A 15,087-nucleotide genomic window follows, 5' to 3' on the forward strand; every position below is an offset into this window, starting at 1 on the left:
ACTGCACAAACCTTCTGCCTACTGCAATGGAGCACAACGCGTGGAGATGTGTGTGCACCACTGCTCACCTGGAAACACAGACAAGCGTAAAAGACACGCATGCAGAGTGCTTTGGCCTCAGTGCCCTTCTTGCACACCTGCTGTTCAGGCTTTTAAAAGCAAACTGTGGAAGTTATATAAAATCTTACAGAAAATCCCAAGAAGTAGTTTATGACAGCACTCATACCTGTAACACACATACACTGTCCACAGATTTAAATTCAGTGATTAACAACATAAGGCAGCTAGTTAATAAAAGTGCTCCCAGTAAAATAATCATTGCCCTCTTGTCTACACCACACCTAGTTATTTCCCTCTGATGGCTTCAGTGAAATGCTCCAAAACCATAATGCACTATTCCTCATCCTAACAGATAAAAAAAAAAGTGTAATACAACTGAAAATTAAAACTAGATTAGAAATGAAACTGATCTTACAATATAAGAAGAATGAATCTGCAGAACAACTTAAGGTTATCCACACCCACTGTAACAGATCACAACAGACCACCACACATTGATGACAAATAACTTTCTGGAGAAAGAATTATGTAAACAATAGCCGACTGCCCTACTACAGCTCATACTTCCGGATGTCTGAAGTATTTCCCCACCCCTGCTGCTTTAAAGACGCAATACCACTTATGAAGCACGACAGATTGCAAACACATTCACACCGATCAGTAGATGAGAAGAGAAGCCACTTCACACTGTAAACAGGCAAGTAAATTTTTAAGAGCTTTCAGTGCGGGAGAGGGGTAGAGCAAACTGTCTGTTAAGAGTAGCTTCTTAGTTTTATCTTTTTTGAAGTCTGCCAAGAGAATGAGTCCTCTACATGCTACTAAAATGATCCCACATTAAACACAGAATAGTGTAGGGCTATTTCTCCCCCCCTCCATTTCATACAATATTCCATCCTTTGTGATGTGTCAGTCTTTACAAATTTGAAAGAATCAAACTTAGCAAGTTTGTTTTTTCAGACCGCTGAGGGACATTAAGCAAGGCAAAGGGAAGAATGATTTCTGTCCCCCCCCAATATAGGAGGAATTGCTAATCTGAACTATAAACGGGGATCAGCTTCTCTTCCTTCCTCTAAGGAAATTTGATAGGGTACAGATGAGGGGGGAAAGCCTGCACACTTTTCTCCTCAGTGAGCACCATAACCTTTTCAATTTGTAAATCAAAGATTTTCTTCATCATGCCTTACAGATATTGCTGGATGGATAAAGAAACAAAAGTGAAAGGTTAGAGTAACAACAAGCTGCAACGGTACCTGTCTGGCGTGCGGTGTTTGCCTTTCTGCCTCTCAAACATACAACTTTCAGGGGCGGGAGGGAAATATAGGTAGAGAACTAGAACATATCCAAGTAGCTGTGCTGGAATGCATATGTTCTGGGGGAGGAGGAGTTGGTGCAGACACAGATGAAATGCACCCAAAATGCTGAGGAATGTTTTGGCATAGAACAAGCTGTCCTACCTTTCCTTGTAAGTCATTATTCTCCTCTCAACGCTTTCACTTTCTCACTGCAAGACTTCAACAAAATCATTTTTCTACTGCTTTAGCATTGTCATTTCCAAATAAACCACTTATCTGTCAGGCCTCAAGATATAAGGGGGTAAAATGCAGAAGAAGTACTTGAACAGGAACTGCAAACTGCTAGTTCATTGTGGCAGGAAATTGCTCAAACTTCTTTTTTTAATGTTAAATGAGGTGAACACATTAAGACAACAGTAATTGATATATTAGGCTAAGTAGCCATGTCTAGTTCTAGTAATGGAAACTACTCTGGTGTGTGCTGGTATAAGAAACAAATAACATGTCTTAATTGAAACTGTAGTAACAGATTCCAGTGCTGAAGATCAGTAGCCTCAGAAACTAGTAACTATGTTCTCAGTCTACAAACAGGCGTACCTGAAGACTGGAAATTAAAAGGCAAAATGGGATAAGCCTGAACAAGCTTAATTTGTAAGCTATGACTCCTATTCCTAGTTCTCCAAGAACTTCCCTGTAAATAATCTTGGATAGATTGCGTCCTTGTAGAAATGTGGGCTTTTGGGATATTATCCTTTCTGAAATGTCCTCAATAATTAAAGGTGGCAGATATCTTGCTACAACCTCCTATTCATATTTCAAGTACTATTGCTTAATTTGTCTTTACCTCTTCCCCAAGGCACAAGCACACTTCCTTTCGGTTCAAAGTTTTATCAAGCTGCAGCAGAATGTTTAAAAAAGTTACTCGATCCATAGCAAAGCAGATGGATTCAAAAGGAGAACTGATTCCAGTTTACAGTATCTTAGACCAAGAACATTTCAGACCCTACTGCCTTGTTAGGAGAAAAGAAAAAACCATATTCCACCCAACTCCAGGCTACCGAAGAACAGAGTATAGTCTCTATGATGTGTTGCTACTTGGAGGAGACAAAACAAGTGCAGGTAATGTCCAGATTCATCATTCTTAAGTTTACAATTTCCATAGACAAAACATTTGGATCATCCTGTTTTCCCTCAGTGGCTACCATGTTCCGTCTTTCTTGTGTGCATGAGTCATACTACTGAGTCTGTGTAATTATGTTTAAGCAAACACATCAAATTATTTCAGAGTTCCTCATTCCCACTGAAGATGTTCAAGATTCAAGCCAAGTTACATTCACACACCACGTTGATGGCAAAGTTGAAGGGAAACTTCACCTCCCTGTTAAATCTGCAAACACAGAAGTATATGGATCTACCCGCTGGTCCAAAGAGGGGTCCATCAAGCTGGAAAAAAAGTACATACCAGTAGCAAAACTTGAGTCACTAAAAACAGAAAGGTAAGGCAGACAGGAATGGAGAATGCACGCTTTGGTCATACTCTTTTACCTTACGCCAGATCACACGATTTGTTTTCAACAGCCAAAAACAAGATTAAAGCCTGAGACCACGCGTTTTCCCTAACTATGCATACTTCTTGAGGACTGGAAAGAGGTGGTAAAGACTCCTTACATAGGTTTGTAGTGCTTATAGATTCTTTTGTTCTTAAGAAAGTGGAAACACCTCAATGTGAGTCAAGCCATCTTTTCCCATGTTTTATACCTGGAAAGGAACATACAAATCAGGACACGCCACCTATGTGGCCTGCCAGAACATGGCCTCCTCTGCCACTTCTTCCCCTCTGCATCCCTGTCAGATGCAGAAGGGAAATGCACTGTGGACAGCAGAAATTGCAGCCCATTTTCTGCCACCTTTTTTCCCCCCAGAAGCCCCTTACACATTGTGACATTTATGTACACTCACATAACGGGAGAATGGACACAAGCAAGGCCTTTGTCTCTAAACAAGCTACAGATATTTTTGGTATAACTCACAGAATAAGAGCAATTAGCAGAGATATTGTATCCTTTTTCTCCTTCAGAAAATTCAATATGAATCACTCCTTCATTGCACAATTAAAGAAAAAGCAACAGAATTTGTATTTGGTTTATGAATCAATACAAACCTCAGAGGAGACCAACTATAAGGAAACCAACAAGACCGAAGGGAGCTTCATGGCCCAGCTTTATGCCAAGTTCAGCGCAGAGGTTTGATTTGTCTCTAACTTCTGGAGCCAGTCCTTTTAGACCATCCGCATGCCATTCAGGTCTAGTAACACATTTTTCGTTGATCAGGGCACCAGAAGCTGCAAAGAAAGCATAACTATACCCAAAGGCTGCACCATAGCATTCAGAACAATGCAGCTGACTATTGATGATGGATCATGGGGTAAGTAGCTTTCAGGAACTTCCAACCCTTCCATCCAGGAAACAATGCAGCAGAGCAAAAACATTTCCTAAAATATTATTCAGCCTAATGGCCCCCCTTAGTGCATTTGAAATAAAATGAGCATATGCAATATTAATTGCAGAAATCAAGTGGGAAGAGACACTACATAGTAAGTTAAAAGAGCTACTTGGGAAAGAGGTGCAGTCATGCTTTTTTTGCAAGGAAACAAACTTGTAAGAAAATCTCAACTATAGATTTCATGAACTGCAAAGACAACTCCTGCTGAAAGACTGTAGAGGGAAAAAGTTCTTCTTTTCTTATAGGATAAAATAGCTTGGGAGAAAACAGGGTAGCTGAACCTTCAACAGGAAGACCAGCTAGTGCTGGACAGGCAGAGAAAGAAAGGATGAACATCCGTGAAACCTGCTGCAGGATTCACATTTTGGTTTGCCCCCTATCCTCTGAATTGCTGAATATAAGTTGTCATTTTAATTTGCTCATATTTTAAATACACATCTGGGCAGATACACATCCTGACATAAAGCACATGGAAAAAGAGAATGAGGTCCGAGAATGACAAATTTAACCAAGTTCTGAAATGAATGCACAGAAGACACATGCATTGGAGAACAGTGGAAATAATATCACTGTCTGACCTACAATTAGCACAGGAAAATTCATAACTGAGATACTAACATCTTCAGACTTAAAAAAAGTAACTATTCCACTAAGTATTTTCTAAATTAACAATTCCCTTTTTATTCTCTTGCAGATATTTACCACTTCCCAGAAGATAACGTACAAACATTTGTATCTGATGGCAAGCAATGTATTTTAATACTTTCATTTGCATTACTTTTATCCTATTTGGCTAAGCTGAAATTTCTCAAGATAAACACAAACCACCAAAAGCAATGCATTTACTGTGGGCCATGACAACTGTCCATAAGGAAGTATACTCAAGTTACCTATTATTTACTTTCAAAAATATTAATCTAAATGTTTCAATTTGTAATTTTAGGGATGCCAGTGGACCTACTGTAGCATTCCTTAGCTTAAAAGTGATATATTTTAACTCTTTTCTGGTTTTCAGGCTTCTTACATGGAAAATTAGGAGCGCTAGAGAAGGAAGTTAAAGCAAAATACCAAATTTTCTCCATGTTGTCTGTGGATCTGTACAACACATTTTTAAAATCCATCAAAGCTGTGATGAGAAACAGAAACCTCTTTCAAGAACTGACCCAGAAAGTAAGCAAAGTTGATCTCACTGACAGAATTTATAGGTATAAAGACTTCCACTGTCATACATCTGCCCCAAGGGTCATCTCCTATGCCATGACTATCAATCCAAATTACTCCTCAGCACGTTCATCTGGTCTTTATCACCACACAAAGAGAGAGAGAAGGTGCTCAGGACAGAGTGGTCTGGGGAAATATGTCCTCAACATAGCTTAGCAAGCCCCTCTCATCTCAGCTTTTACAGATTTTTTTTTTTTTTAAGAACACAAAAGTTTTTTATCTGAAGGTATCAACAAATCATTTAAATACAGTATTCTGTATTTAATGTGTGAATGCCATACTTCACTAAAGCCTCAATTAGAGCCTCATAAACAGCTTCGGGAGAGGAAATCCGTATTACCTGACTGTTCATATGTCTGCTTCTGTAGTTACATTGCAATGCACTGTCAGCAGCCTCTTCTCTTAAATCCTGAAATTTCTTTCTCTGATCCCCCCCCGCCAAGATGGAAGCTGTTCTTGAAGAAACTGATAATTGTGAACTGAAAACAGAGAGCCCAGACTTAAAAGACCTGCTGCACAGTTTACAGGATTCTCCGAGAGACCTCCTCCTTAAGCTTGCAAAAGCAATTAACTACACCCTTTATGCTTTGGACGGTAAGGTTTTCTGGTCATTCTAGTGGAGAAATCTAGTATTATCAAAATATTCTGAAAGCATTCCTGTCTGAAAGGCTAATAGAATACGAAAAACTTGCAGAGAACCTACCGAAAATCATTTCTTAGATTCTGGAAACTGAAGAAGGTTTTGATGAGGGCACAGACCTCTCCATCACAGCTGCTGTTTAGCAACAGTTTGAGGGTCACAGTGCAGTAACTGCTAGGAGCATTATACTGAATTATCGGGTATACAAAGGGATCCTTGAACAAAACAAAGGAGGACTTAAATTTGAATTAAAACGTAGGTAAAGGTGGCAAGATTACATTAGAGAAACAAGAGTACCAATACTAGGGTTCTTTTCCTACAGTTGCCACAAGACATGGTTTGAACACTCCCTCAACTCTCTCATCCCCATGATCTCTACTACTCAATGTTATCATAATCTGTAAATTAAAATACTATGTTCATGCAGTCTGCAGGGAGACTGCATGATTAATTTAGTATAAAATGTCTGAAGAACTTTTGATCAAACAGGTGTTCCATGCTGACAGTTGATGTTCATTATCTTGCCAATTGTCTCTGAAACAGATCAGTGGGGTTTTTTGCTTGTTTTTTGGTTGTTTGGTGGGGGGGTGGTAGGTTTTTTTTTTTTGGTTGTTTGATTTTCTTTTTTTTTTGAGGGGGGGGCTATAAACCTGTTTTAATTCTCTAGAATTAACAGAGGATCAGCTGCTGCTATTGCTGGAGTCTTTGGAAGAGAAGATTGTGTCCCAACAGCTTAAGCTGGTGAGAAACCACACATCATCTACTTGTCCCAAAATGAAGGGTTTGGGGTTTTTTTGTTTTTTTTAAACTTTATTTCAAGCAACATTTAGATTATGGTATAAGTAGCAGTATCACAACTTAAGGTAACACTGGGAAGAAGGAAAGGAAGAATTACTACAGGCTTCAAACTTGGCAGGGATCAAAACACTCACTTTGAGAGAAACCACACAACACAAGAAGGCCTAAGTTTTCTAACATCTATTTTGCAGATATAATAAATACTCAACTGGATGCAGCTGAGTATCATTTTCTGGTATACTCTCTCTCTCTTTCTGGAAAAGAAAAGTACTTTGTCATTTGAGTTGACCAGAGTTGTAAGCATCCCCTTGACCAGCAGTTAGGGGAGAGAGAATGCTGCTGCGGAATTTGTTGGTTTCTCAGGCTCCAGATTTACAAGCACAGTACCATTTTGATTTCTTGGACATAACTAATTCACAAGAAACTGAAAATTGAGTACATGAGTATGATATTCTTTCCGGGTGAAAAGTGCTATGCATAAATGTGTATTATTCAGTGAGCCTGTAAGATGTTAAAGCACTTCACAAGTCAAAGCATCATTTATTCACTTAGTGACTTCCAGTGAGGGGTGGCGCAGCCTTACTGCAGCACTGACGGGAGTTTTAAAATACTGACTTCGCTGATTTTGTTGTTGTAAAGGTCAAGAGCATCTTGGAATACGACATACAAAATACGGAAGGGTGTTTCAGCGTGGATGCCAGTCTGCTCTCTTTCTCACAAGAGAAGGAACAAAAATTAACCACTGTAATGTTAGAGATGAGTGGAGTGAAGATTCAGAAAAATGGATCTGCTGAATGTAAGCAGGAAGCCTTCTCATCCCTAGCAGCCCTGTATGCATCTTTGTATGTGCTAGATCTTCTGAGTAAATTAGACTAGACTACACTTTTCTTCCGGTTAGGAATGATTTAAAGGGAATGGCTTGAAGATATATTTGAAAGTTTGTTTCTGCAAGATACTTTCTCTCTCCAAGCTTCACTCCTATCTGTGTGAGACATTCTTTATAAGCACTCAGTCCTGCTTATAAATGAGTGGGAAAAGCAGAGTCCTAAAGCAACATATCTGCTTATAGAAGCCCAAAACCAAATCTCAGAATTAATTTCCCATTGATTGCATAGTGCCAACTGAAAAAATTCACTAGCTAAAGATTCTCAAACCTGCCAGTTGCACATTATATGATCCTAGTTTTACTAGGAAACATCAGCACATAGCTTCTGATGCAATCAACCAGAGGCAAAGGAATACATCAGGAGCAGTTTGCTTATACTTGAAGGTGAAATCCAGGTCACACTTGCAATTCCCGTGTGAGTCACTAAGTGGTAGATATTAGAAAATCAACAGAACTTTGAGAATTGCAAGATCTCAAAGCATTTTAAAGTTGCACTATCTGTTAAAATGATATCTTCACCACACATCCCATGAGTGCTGCAGAAGAATAGATTATGACAGTTTTAGAATACATTCAGCAGTCCCCCTACAACTCCTGGGCTAAATCAGGCAAAGAATTGTGACCAGTATTCAAGCAGATATGGTTACCTACTCATAGGATGAGTTTTAAAGTTATCAGAAAACATTAGACAGGTCAGATATCAAAGAAAGTATATTTGTTTCTACAACCACCACAAAGGAAGGATCCATTCATCTACTTTAAACACTTTAGGATAAAAAGAAGTCACAGATCCCAGAAGTACAATAGTAAAGTTATGCTGTCCCATTCCTCCTCCTCTAATCGTATCAGCAGAGATTCTGCAGGCCACTTTAATCTATCTTCTTCAGCAAATACTGCATCACTAATTCTCTTCACAATCATGCAGATAACCTTTTTCCCTAGCAGTAAAGATATTCTAAATACAGAGATATCAATGTAACCTTCTATATATTATAGCCTGTCACAGATTTTCTTTTACCAGCAGATAGTTTGTGCTAGAGTAGATCTTAGATGCCATCTCTGCCCAAAAATGGGTGTTCTCCTACTACTCCAATACCACACTTTTTAGTGTCATCACATGTATTCTTGAAGCAAGGGCTGTGCAATGGACAGCTCACAGGCTAGACCCGGCCTGCTAAACAGTTCTGGGGCAAACAAAACTAGTTCCCACCACTATTAGGTAGTTATGTGCTGTGACCATGCAGCTCTTGAACAACCTCCTCCATCATGATCCACCACCTCCATGTTAGAGAAACTAGAAAATTGTTTTTATACGGTCATTAGAGAACTCAATAAGTAACAGTGGGCTGCACAGCTGGCTTGCCCCCACCTTGCTATAAAATTCAGAAAACAAATGTGAAATTGGTTGTGTTTTTAACTCTTTTAGAGCAGGCATAACAAATGCTCTGCCTACTGTGACAGAAATAAAGAGAAGTATTTCTTATCGAGTATCCAGACATTCTTAAAGGCAGCTTTTTATTCACATATGTAACACCGTTCAAGGTGACTGAAACCCAGCTATGCCAGAACTCTTACCTGGGCGGCCAAGGGGGCCAAGGCCGCACGCTTCACAGGAGCCCGGGCCGAGGCAGCAGAGCCCAAGCTCCGGGCCCCGAGCCCACTCAGAGGGACAGGCACGGGCACAGAGGGGTCTCCCGGGCGGGGGAAGGCCGCGGGCGGGCGGACCGGGCCTAACTGCCGCCGCCCGGAGCTAACGATCCTCGCGCCTCGCCTCAGCGCGGCAGGCGGGAAACGCGCGCATGCGCCAAATGGCGGGCGTAAATCACCCGAGCGGCTGCCGGAAATACCCGAGCGGCTGCCGGAAACACCCGAGCGAGAGGGCGGAAGGAGCGGAGCGAGCGGCTGCCGGGAACGCCTGAGCGAGGCGGGCGTTCGCTTGCTCGGCGCTCGGCCGCGCGGGCCTGGCGGCGGCGGTGGGCGCGCGGCTGGCCGCGCCTGGCCGACTCCCGGCGTGCCCCGCGGTTGCTGCAGTGTCACGGCCGGCCCGGCCATGAAGCAGGAGGGCGCGTCCCGCCGCCGCGGCGACAAGGCCAAGGCGCCCCCCGACGGGCCGCCGCCCGCCCCCCCCGACGTGGAGATGCAGGAGGAGGCGGCGGCGACGACGACGGCCGAGGCGGCCGGGGACCGGCAGCCGCAGCGCGAGCTCGACGCCGTCACGCTGGAGGGTGAGGGGGGGGGCAGCTGTGAGGGGGGCCCGGTGCAGCGGAGAGGAACGGGGGGGGGTCTGTGCGAGGAGAGGTGGCTGGGGGGGGGAAACCAGGGGGATATCTGAGGGGGGAAGGTAGCTGGGGGGGTCTCTGTGGGGAAGGAGGATAACTAGGAGAGTCTCCAAGGGGGGAACTAGCTGGGGGGGGCCTTTGGGGAGAAGGAGGATAACTAGGAGGGTTTCTGAGGGGGGAGGTAGCTGGAGAGAGTCTGCCTGGGTGACAGGGGAGCTGTGGGGGGTGCTCGTAGGGAGAGGTAGTTGGGGAGAGGTCTGTGTAGGAGAGGGCGGTTGTAGGGGGGCTCCGGTGGGAGGAAGGGAACTAGGAGGAGCTTTAGGGAGTCCTGGGGGGGATCAGTGTAGGGAAGCATGGTGGGGGAGTGCTTGTGAGGGAGGGGACGTGGGGCAGGGTGCATGTGGGGGGGGGTTACTATGAGGGGAGGGGAACCAGGGGCCTCTGTGGGGGAAGGGAGCTATGGGGAATAGGTGAGGGGATCGCTGTAAGGGAAAAGGAGCTAGGGAGGATTTTGGGGGGGGGGGTGTCCCCTATGAGGGGCTGCAATGAGAGACAGACAATGGCAGGAGAAGTTGGGGAAACCTGTGGTGGATGCCTGGGGGGGGGTGGACTGCAAAGCAGGGATGGAGCCCATGGATCAAAGGATGATTCAGGTGGGAAGGGGCCTCTGGAGGTGTCCAGGCTCCTGCTCAGAGCAGAGTCAGCCCAGGCTGCTCGGGACACAGAGGCTGCGCACCCGGGGCCTCTCCCGGAAGCGCATCCAAAGAGAGCGGAGATGGATGGAGCCAGTAGCAGCAGAATGGAGCAGCCCCCTGATCTGGTGGGATCCTGGGATCCAGCTTTGCTCTGGGAGGCCGCGTGCCAATGCCACATCCGCTCTGCTCCTGCAGATATCAAAGAGCACGTGAAGCAGCTTGAGAAGGCGGTGTCAGGGAAGGAGCCGCGCTACGTCCTGCGTGCCTTGCGGGCTCTGCCCTCCACCTCCCGCCGACTGAACTCCAACGTGCTCCACAAAGCCATCAACGGCTTCTTCACCTCCAACAGCACCACGCGGGACTTCCTCCTCGGCTTCCTGGAGGAGGTAAGGCCATGGGGACGGGGCAGGCAGCTGGCTGCAGAGGGGCTGCAGTGGGGAGCGTCCGGGGTGCTGCTGTGGGGCGAGAGGCTGTCGGGACCAGCGAGGGCTCGGGGGCGTTTGAGACGCAGCCTGGCTGGTCAGGAGCAGGCGTGAGATGGGACGGGGCACCACAGGCCCAAGCAGGGATGGAGCTGTGCTGCCAGCAGCCCTGGCCGGCCGCGGCGTCGCACCCTCCGCAGAGCCGCTGGGGACCGCAGGCCCGGGGACCGGCCTCGCTCGGGGCGCGTCCCGCCGACGGGGGCACGAGGAGACCCCTCCTTGGTGAGGGGGGTGGCGGCAGGCTGAGCCAGGGCCCAGCATGTTTCTCTCCGCAGTCCATGGACACGGAAGCAGAGCTGCAGTTTCGCCCGCGGACGGGGAAGGCGGCCTCAGCCCCTCTCTTGCCAGAAGTGGAGACCTACCTCCAGCTGCTCCTTGTAATCTACCTGATGAACAGCAAGCGATACCCCGAGGTGAGATGCCCCAGGCTGCCTTGCTGCCCGCTCTAAACCTGAGCTCTTCGCGTGGCACTCCTGCGCCAGGCCAGGCCTGGAGAGCCTTGGTGGCCGGCCTGCCTCCTTGCCCCACAATTTCCCCCTCCTCTCAGCCTCATTTGGGGGGCTCTGCCAGAAGGCAGCCTCCAGCGTTAGCCCTCACCGCTGCGGCTCTCAGCCAAGGGCAGTCCCACAACCCTGTCCGTCTCCCACTTCTCCTGGGCAGCAGCTCATCTGTTCTGGTCTCTGTTCCCCTCCTGCAGGCCCAGAAAGTGTCTGACGACCTGATGCAGAAGATCAGTTCCCAAAATCGCCGTGCCCTTGACCTGGTGGTGGCTAAATGTTACTATTACCACTCACGCATCTATGAGTTCCTGAATAAACTTGACGTGGTCAGGAGGTAGGATCGGCCCTCCACGGTGGTCCTGTGCGCAGGCTCTCCCTGAGCCTGGCTCTTTTCCCTCCCTGACACGCTCTTTCCCTTCCCTGAAGCTTCCTGCACGCCCGGCTGCGGACAGCCACGCTGCGCCACGACGCGGACGGGCAGGCCACCCTCCTGAACCTGCTGCTGAGGAACTACCTTCACTACAACCTCTACGACCAAGCAGAAAAGCTCGTCTCCAAGTCCGTGTTTCCCGAGCAGGCCAACAACAACGAGTGGGCACGGTACCTCTATTACACAGGTGAGACGCGGAGGGTCCCGCACGCCACTGGCAGTCTGAGATTCGGGTCTTTAGTCCCCGGGGAGTCTGTTTGAGCGGTGGGCGTTGGGTCTTCAAGTCTGGATTTGAAGGACCGGCCAGGTGGGTCCGATTGGATTCACTCAGTGGCTTTTCCAAATGCCTCCTGCCCCATGTGAACCCTCTCCCTCTCCCAGGGCGCATCAAGGCCATTCAGCTGGAGTACTCGGAGGCGCGGAGGACCATGACGAACGCCCTGCGGAAGGCACCGCAGCACACGGCTGTTGGCTTCAAACAGACGGTGAGTGAGCACGGGAAGCGCGCAAGCGCTCGGGGTGGCGGCTCCTCCTTCGTTCTGGATCGGGGCTGCGGCAGGGCAGGTCTCGGCACCTTGCTGGTCCTCCTCCCTTCTGCGCCTGTGGAGAAGCTGTCTGCGGGGTTTAGCCCCGGCCTGGTCTCTCCGGAGACTCACAGCCTCTTTCTGCTCAAGGTGCACAAGCTGCTCATCGTGGTGGAACTGCTGCTGGGGGAGATCCCGGACAGGCTCCAGTTCAGACAGCCCTCCCTCAAGCGCTCGCTCATGCCCTACTTCCTCCTGACTCAGGGTACGACGGGCCGTTCCTGCCCACGCGCAGTTCCTCGCGGAGCCGCGGCACTGCCGTGTCCTGGCACAATGTCCTGTGCTTCGGGGGAGTGGGACGCCTCGGGGGGGGGGGGGATGAGCAATGGGGGTTTCTCCCCTCTTGCCTCAAAGGGACCCAGCTGCCAGACTCCTCTCGGTGCCAGTCTGAAGCGCGAGTCCGCAGTCCCCGAAAGGCTGTTGAGCAGCCGGGCGCAGGACACCTGGGTCCTCCTCAGCCCGGAGGAGGAATGGATGGCAGGCCTGGGAGTTGGGCCCTGTCTCGCATTCCCGCCGGCACCTCGGCCCTAGATCCTTCCCTGATTTACACATTCTCTCCTCCCTCATCTGCCTGCTCCAGCCGTCCGGACTGGGAACCTGGCCAAGTTCAACCAGGTCCTTGATCAGTTTGGGGACAAGTTCCAGGCCGACGGCACCTACACCCTGATCATTCGCTTGAGGCACAACGTCATCAAGACAGGTAGGAGGTCGCCGCTGTGGTGTTTGGGGGCTGCGTCGCGGCTGGTGCCACGGGCTTGGCAGGCAGCTGGGTGTCACCTTGCGCACCTGGGACTGCGGCTGCCTGGCGAGAGAGGGCTCAGCTCTCGTTGTCCTCGTCTCAGGTGTCCGTATGATCAGCCTCTCCTACTCTCGCATTTCCCTGGCTGATATTGCGCAGAAGCTGCAGCTAGACAGCCCGGAGGATGCAGAGTTCATCGTTGCCAAGGTAGCTGCACGTGAAATCTCATGTGACCATACGGCTTGCGGGTCCTGGCACCTGTCTGCAGCTCCTGGTTCTCGCGGCTGGCCTCGCACTGCTGCCAGGCTGCTTCTGCCCCGTCTCTGCAGCGCTCCCTTCCTGGGGACACTTAGGTCACCACATCCTGTCACTGAGTGCTGTGTCCTGAGCCCAGCGCTCCTGTCGCAGCAGCCAACTCCCTTCACTAAACTGCTGCCTCAGCCCTTGGCGACAGCGGGTGCTCTGACCACACGCCCTCCGGCTTGCAGGCCATCCGGGACGGCGTGATCGAGGCCAGCATTAACCACGAGAAGGGCTACGTCCAGTCCAAGGAAATGATCGACATCTACTCGACCCGGGAGCCCCAGCTGGCGTTCCACCAGCGCATCTCCTTCTGCCTCGACATCCACAACATGTCCGTCAAGGTGAGCGCGGCAGCACGGGCACCTCGCATGGGGGGGGGGTCTGGCTGGGACAGCGCGTGCCGCTGGGATCGTCCTGCCGAGTGAGGAATCGCCCTGGGAGGCTGCAGGCGTGTTCAGGGGGACCCACGGGGCTTCTCTGCAGAGCTGGAGGGAACAGGTCTCCATCAGCCGCTCAGAACCAGCCGGGGCGTCTCACTGCCTTCCGGGTTCAGCCCTGATGGAGAAGGTGGTTCCAGCTAAGGCTGGGACAGAGCTGGCTGGAACACGGTGGCTTTCTGACTGGCAGAAGGGAACAGGGGACAGAGTCGAGGCCTCTGCTCACAGCTTCTTCTCTCCCTTGTTTTTCCAGGCCATGAGGTTCCCACCCAAATCTTACAACAAGGACTTGGAATCTGCAGAGGTGAGATCTCCCCCGTGCCTCTGCTGTGCTCCGGCTCAGCCGGCCGCGTGCTGGCAGGACGCTTGCTCGTGCTGCAGCCCAGCAGGCACCAAGGCCCCCGGAAGGACCCGGATCCTGTCCCTCGATTGCCACCAACTTCTGCCTTTGCTTTCCAGGAGCGCCGGGAGCGCGAGCAGCAGGACCTGGAGTTTGCGAAGGAGATGGCAGAGGATGATGATGATGGTTTCCCGTGACCCTCTGGCCTGGCTGTACTTTTTTATTTGTCCCTAGGGAAGATGCTGTCTGAGCAGAGCTGCCTCACACGGCCCCGGTCCCCGATCTGCCTTTCTTTTATAAATACCTGCATGTCTGTACCGGGGGAGGGGGACACAGGGTTCCCCGGCCCGCAGCCACAGGCCCTGCTCCCCCATCGCCCTCGCCACCCACGGAGGGGACCCCCCTCCCCAGTAAACAACTGTTCTTTTAAGGTTGCTTGTGGTCGAAGTCGTTGCTGAGCCCCACACCGAGGCACGCGAGGGCCCATGAATTGGGAGCTCCACGGGAAGCGGGGCCAGGGCGGGCGGGGGTCGGTGGTAGGGCTCCACGGGGACCACAGTCACCCCCGGCTCTCACAACAATAATGGGGTCAGACTTTGTTAAGCTTCAATTATGACTTTTAAAATAAAAGTTGGAAAAACACCACCCTCCCTTGTTCTGGTGTGGGTTCGTTGTCGCATCCGTGAGTGAGCACGGGGCCGGCTGGAGCTGCTGGAGGCCTGGAAGAGCGGTGTTGGGCTGCACGGAGGGAGCCTGGAGCTCCGCCGGGACCCCGCTCCCCTCTCCAGGGCCCCAGGCAGGAGCTGGGCTCGGCTCCAACCCGCACCGACCCCGGGGCTAAGCTGAGGGGTGTGCGGCCGAGGCGCAGCTGGGCCCAGCAGGATCCGACCCCGGGGGCT

General features: G+C 49.6%; 2 protein-coding genes across 4 annotated transcripts; both read left to right on the forward strand.

Moving 5' to 3' along the window:
• Nucleotides 1-639: 639 nt before the first annotated feature.
• On the forward strand, nt 640-8,887 carry GSDMA (gasdermin A). Of its 3 annotated transcripts, XM_064524736.1 has the most exons (11): nt 640-757; nt 1,247-1,281; nt 2,209-2,471; nt 2,638-2,848; nt 3,430-3,595; nt 3,683-3,776; nt 4,549-4,605; nt 4,870-5,024; nt 5,519-5,669; nt 6,383-6,456; nt 7,153-8,887. In XM_064524736.1, the coding sequence occupies exons 3-11, from the start codon at nt 2,258-2,260 to the stop codon at nt 7,387-7,389; spliced, it is 1,359 nt and encodes a 452-aa protein (XP_064380806.1). In that variant the 5' UTR covers nt 640-757; nt 1,247-1,281; nt 2,209-2,257; the 3' UTR covers nt 7,390-8,887. The 3 variants fall into 3 exon arrangements, with proteins under 3 accessions (XP_064380806.1, XP_025973621.1, XP_025973623.1); XM_026117836.2 differs by lacking the exon at nt 1,247-1,281; XM_026117838.2 differs by lacking the exon at nt 1,247-1,281 and having other exon boundaries at nt 4,549-4,596.
• Nucleotides 8,888-9,368: 481 nt separating this feature from the next.
• Nucleotides 9,369-14,833, forward strand: PSMD3 (proteasome 26S subunit, non-ATPase 3). Its single transcript, XM_064524735.1, has 12 exons — nt 9,369-9,624; nt 10,569-10,759; nt 11,131-11,268; nt 11,553-11,689; nt 11,782-11,972; nt 12,167-12,270; nt 12,460-12,574; nt 12,950-13,069; nt 13,212-13,315; nt 13,597-13,752; nt 14,102-14,152; nt 14,308-14,833. The coding sequence occupies exons 1-12, from the start codon at nt 9,450-9,452 to the stop codon at nt 14,383-14,385; spliced, it is 1,560 nt and encodes a 519-aa protein (XP_064380805.1). The 5' UTR covers nt 9,369-9,449; the 3' UTR covers nt 14,386-14,833.
• Nucleotides 14,834-15,087: the final 254 nt, after the last annotated feature.

Source organism: Dromaius novaehollandiae, chromosome 22, assembly GCF_036370855.1.
Source record: "Dromaius novaehollandiae isolate bDroNov1 chromosome 22, bDroNov1.hap1, whole genome shotgun sequence".
Taxonomy (NCBI): domain Eukaryota; kingdom Metazoa; phylum Chordata; class Aves; order Casuariiformes; family Dromaiidae; genus Dromaius; species Dromaius novaehollandiae.

Coding starts and splice junctions, on each gene's coding strand:
- GSDMA (XM_064524736.1), top strand. CDS start 2,258: ATGTTTAAAAAAGTTACTCGATCCATAGCAAAGCAGATGGATTCAAAA. Junction 4,606..4,869: donor TGTATCTGATGGCAAGCAAT/GTATTTTAATAC, acceptor TCTGGTTTTCAG/GCTTCTTACATGGAAAATTA. Junction 5,025..5,518: donor TTCAAGAACTGACCCAGAAA/GTAAGCAAAGTT, acceptor CCCCCCGCCAAG/ATGGAAGCTGTTCTTGAAGA.
- PSMD3 (XM_064524735.1), top strand. CDS start 9,450: ATGAAGCAGGAGGGCGCGTCCCGCCGCCGCGGCGACAAGGCCAAGGCG. Junction 12,575..12,949: donor CTACTTCCTCCTGACTCAGG/GTACGACGGGCC, acceptor TGCCTGCTCCAG/CCGTCCGGACTGGGAACCTG. Junction 13,316..13,596: donor CAGAGTTCATCGTTGCCAAG/GTAGCTGCACGT, acceptor TCCGGCTTGCAG/GCCATCCGGGACGGCGTGAT.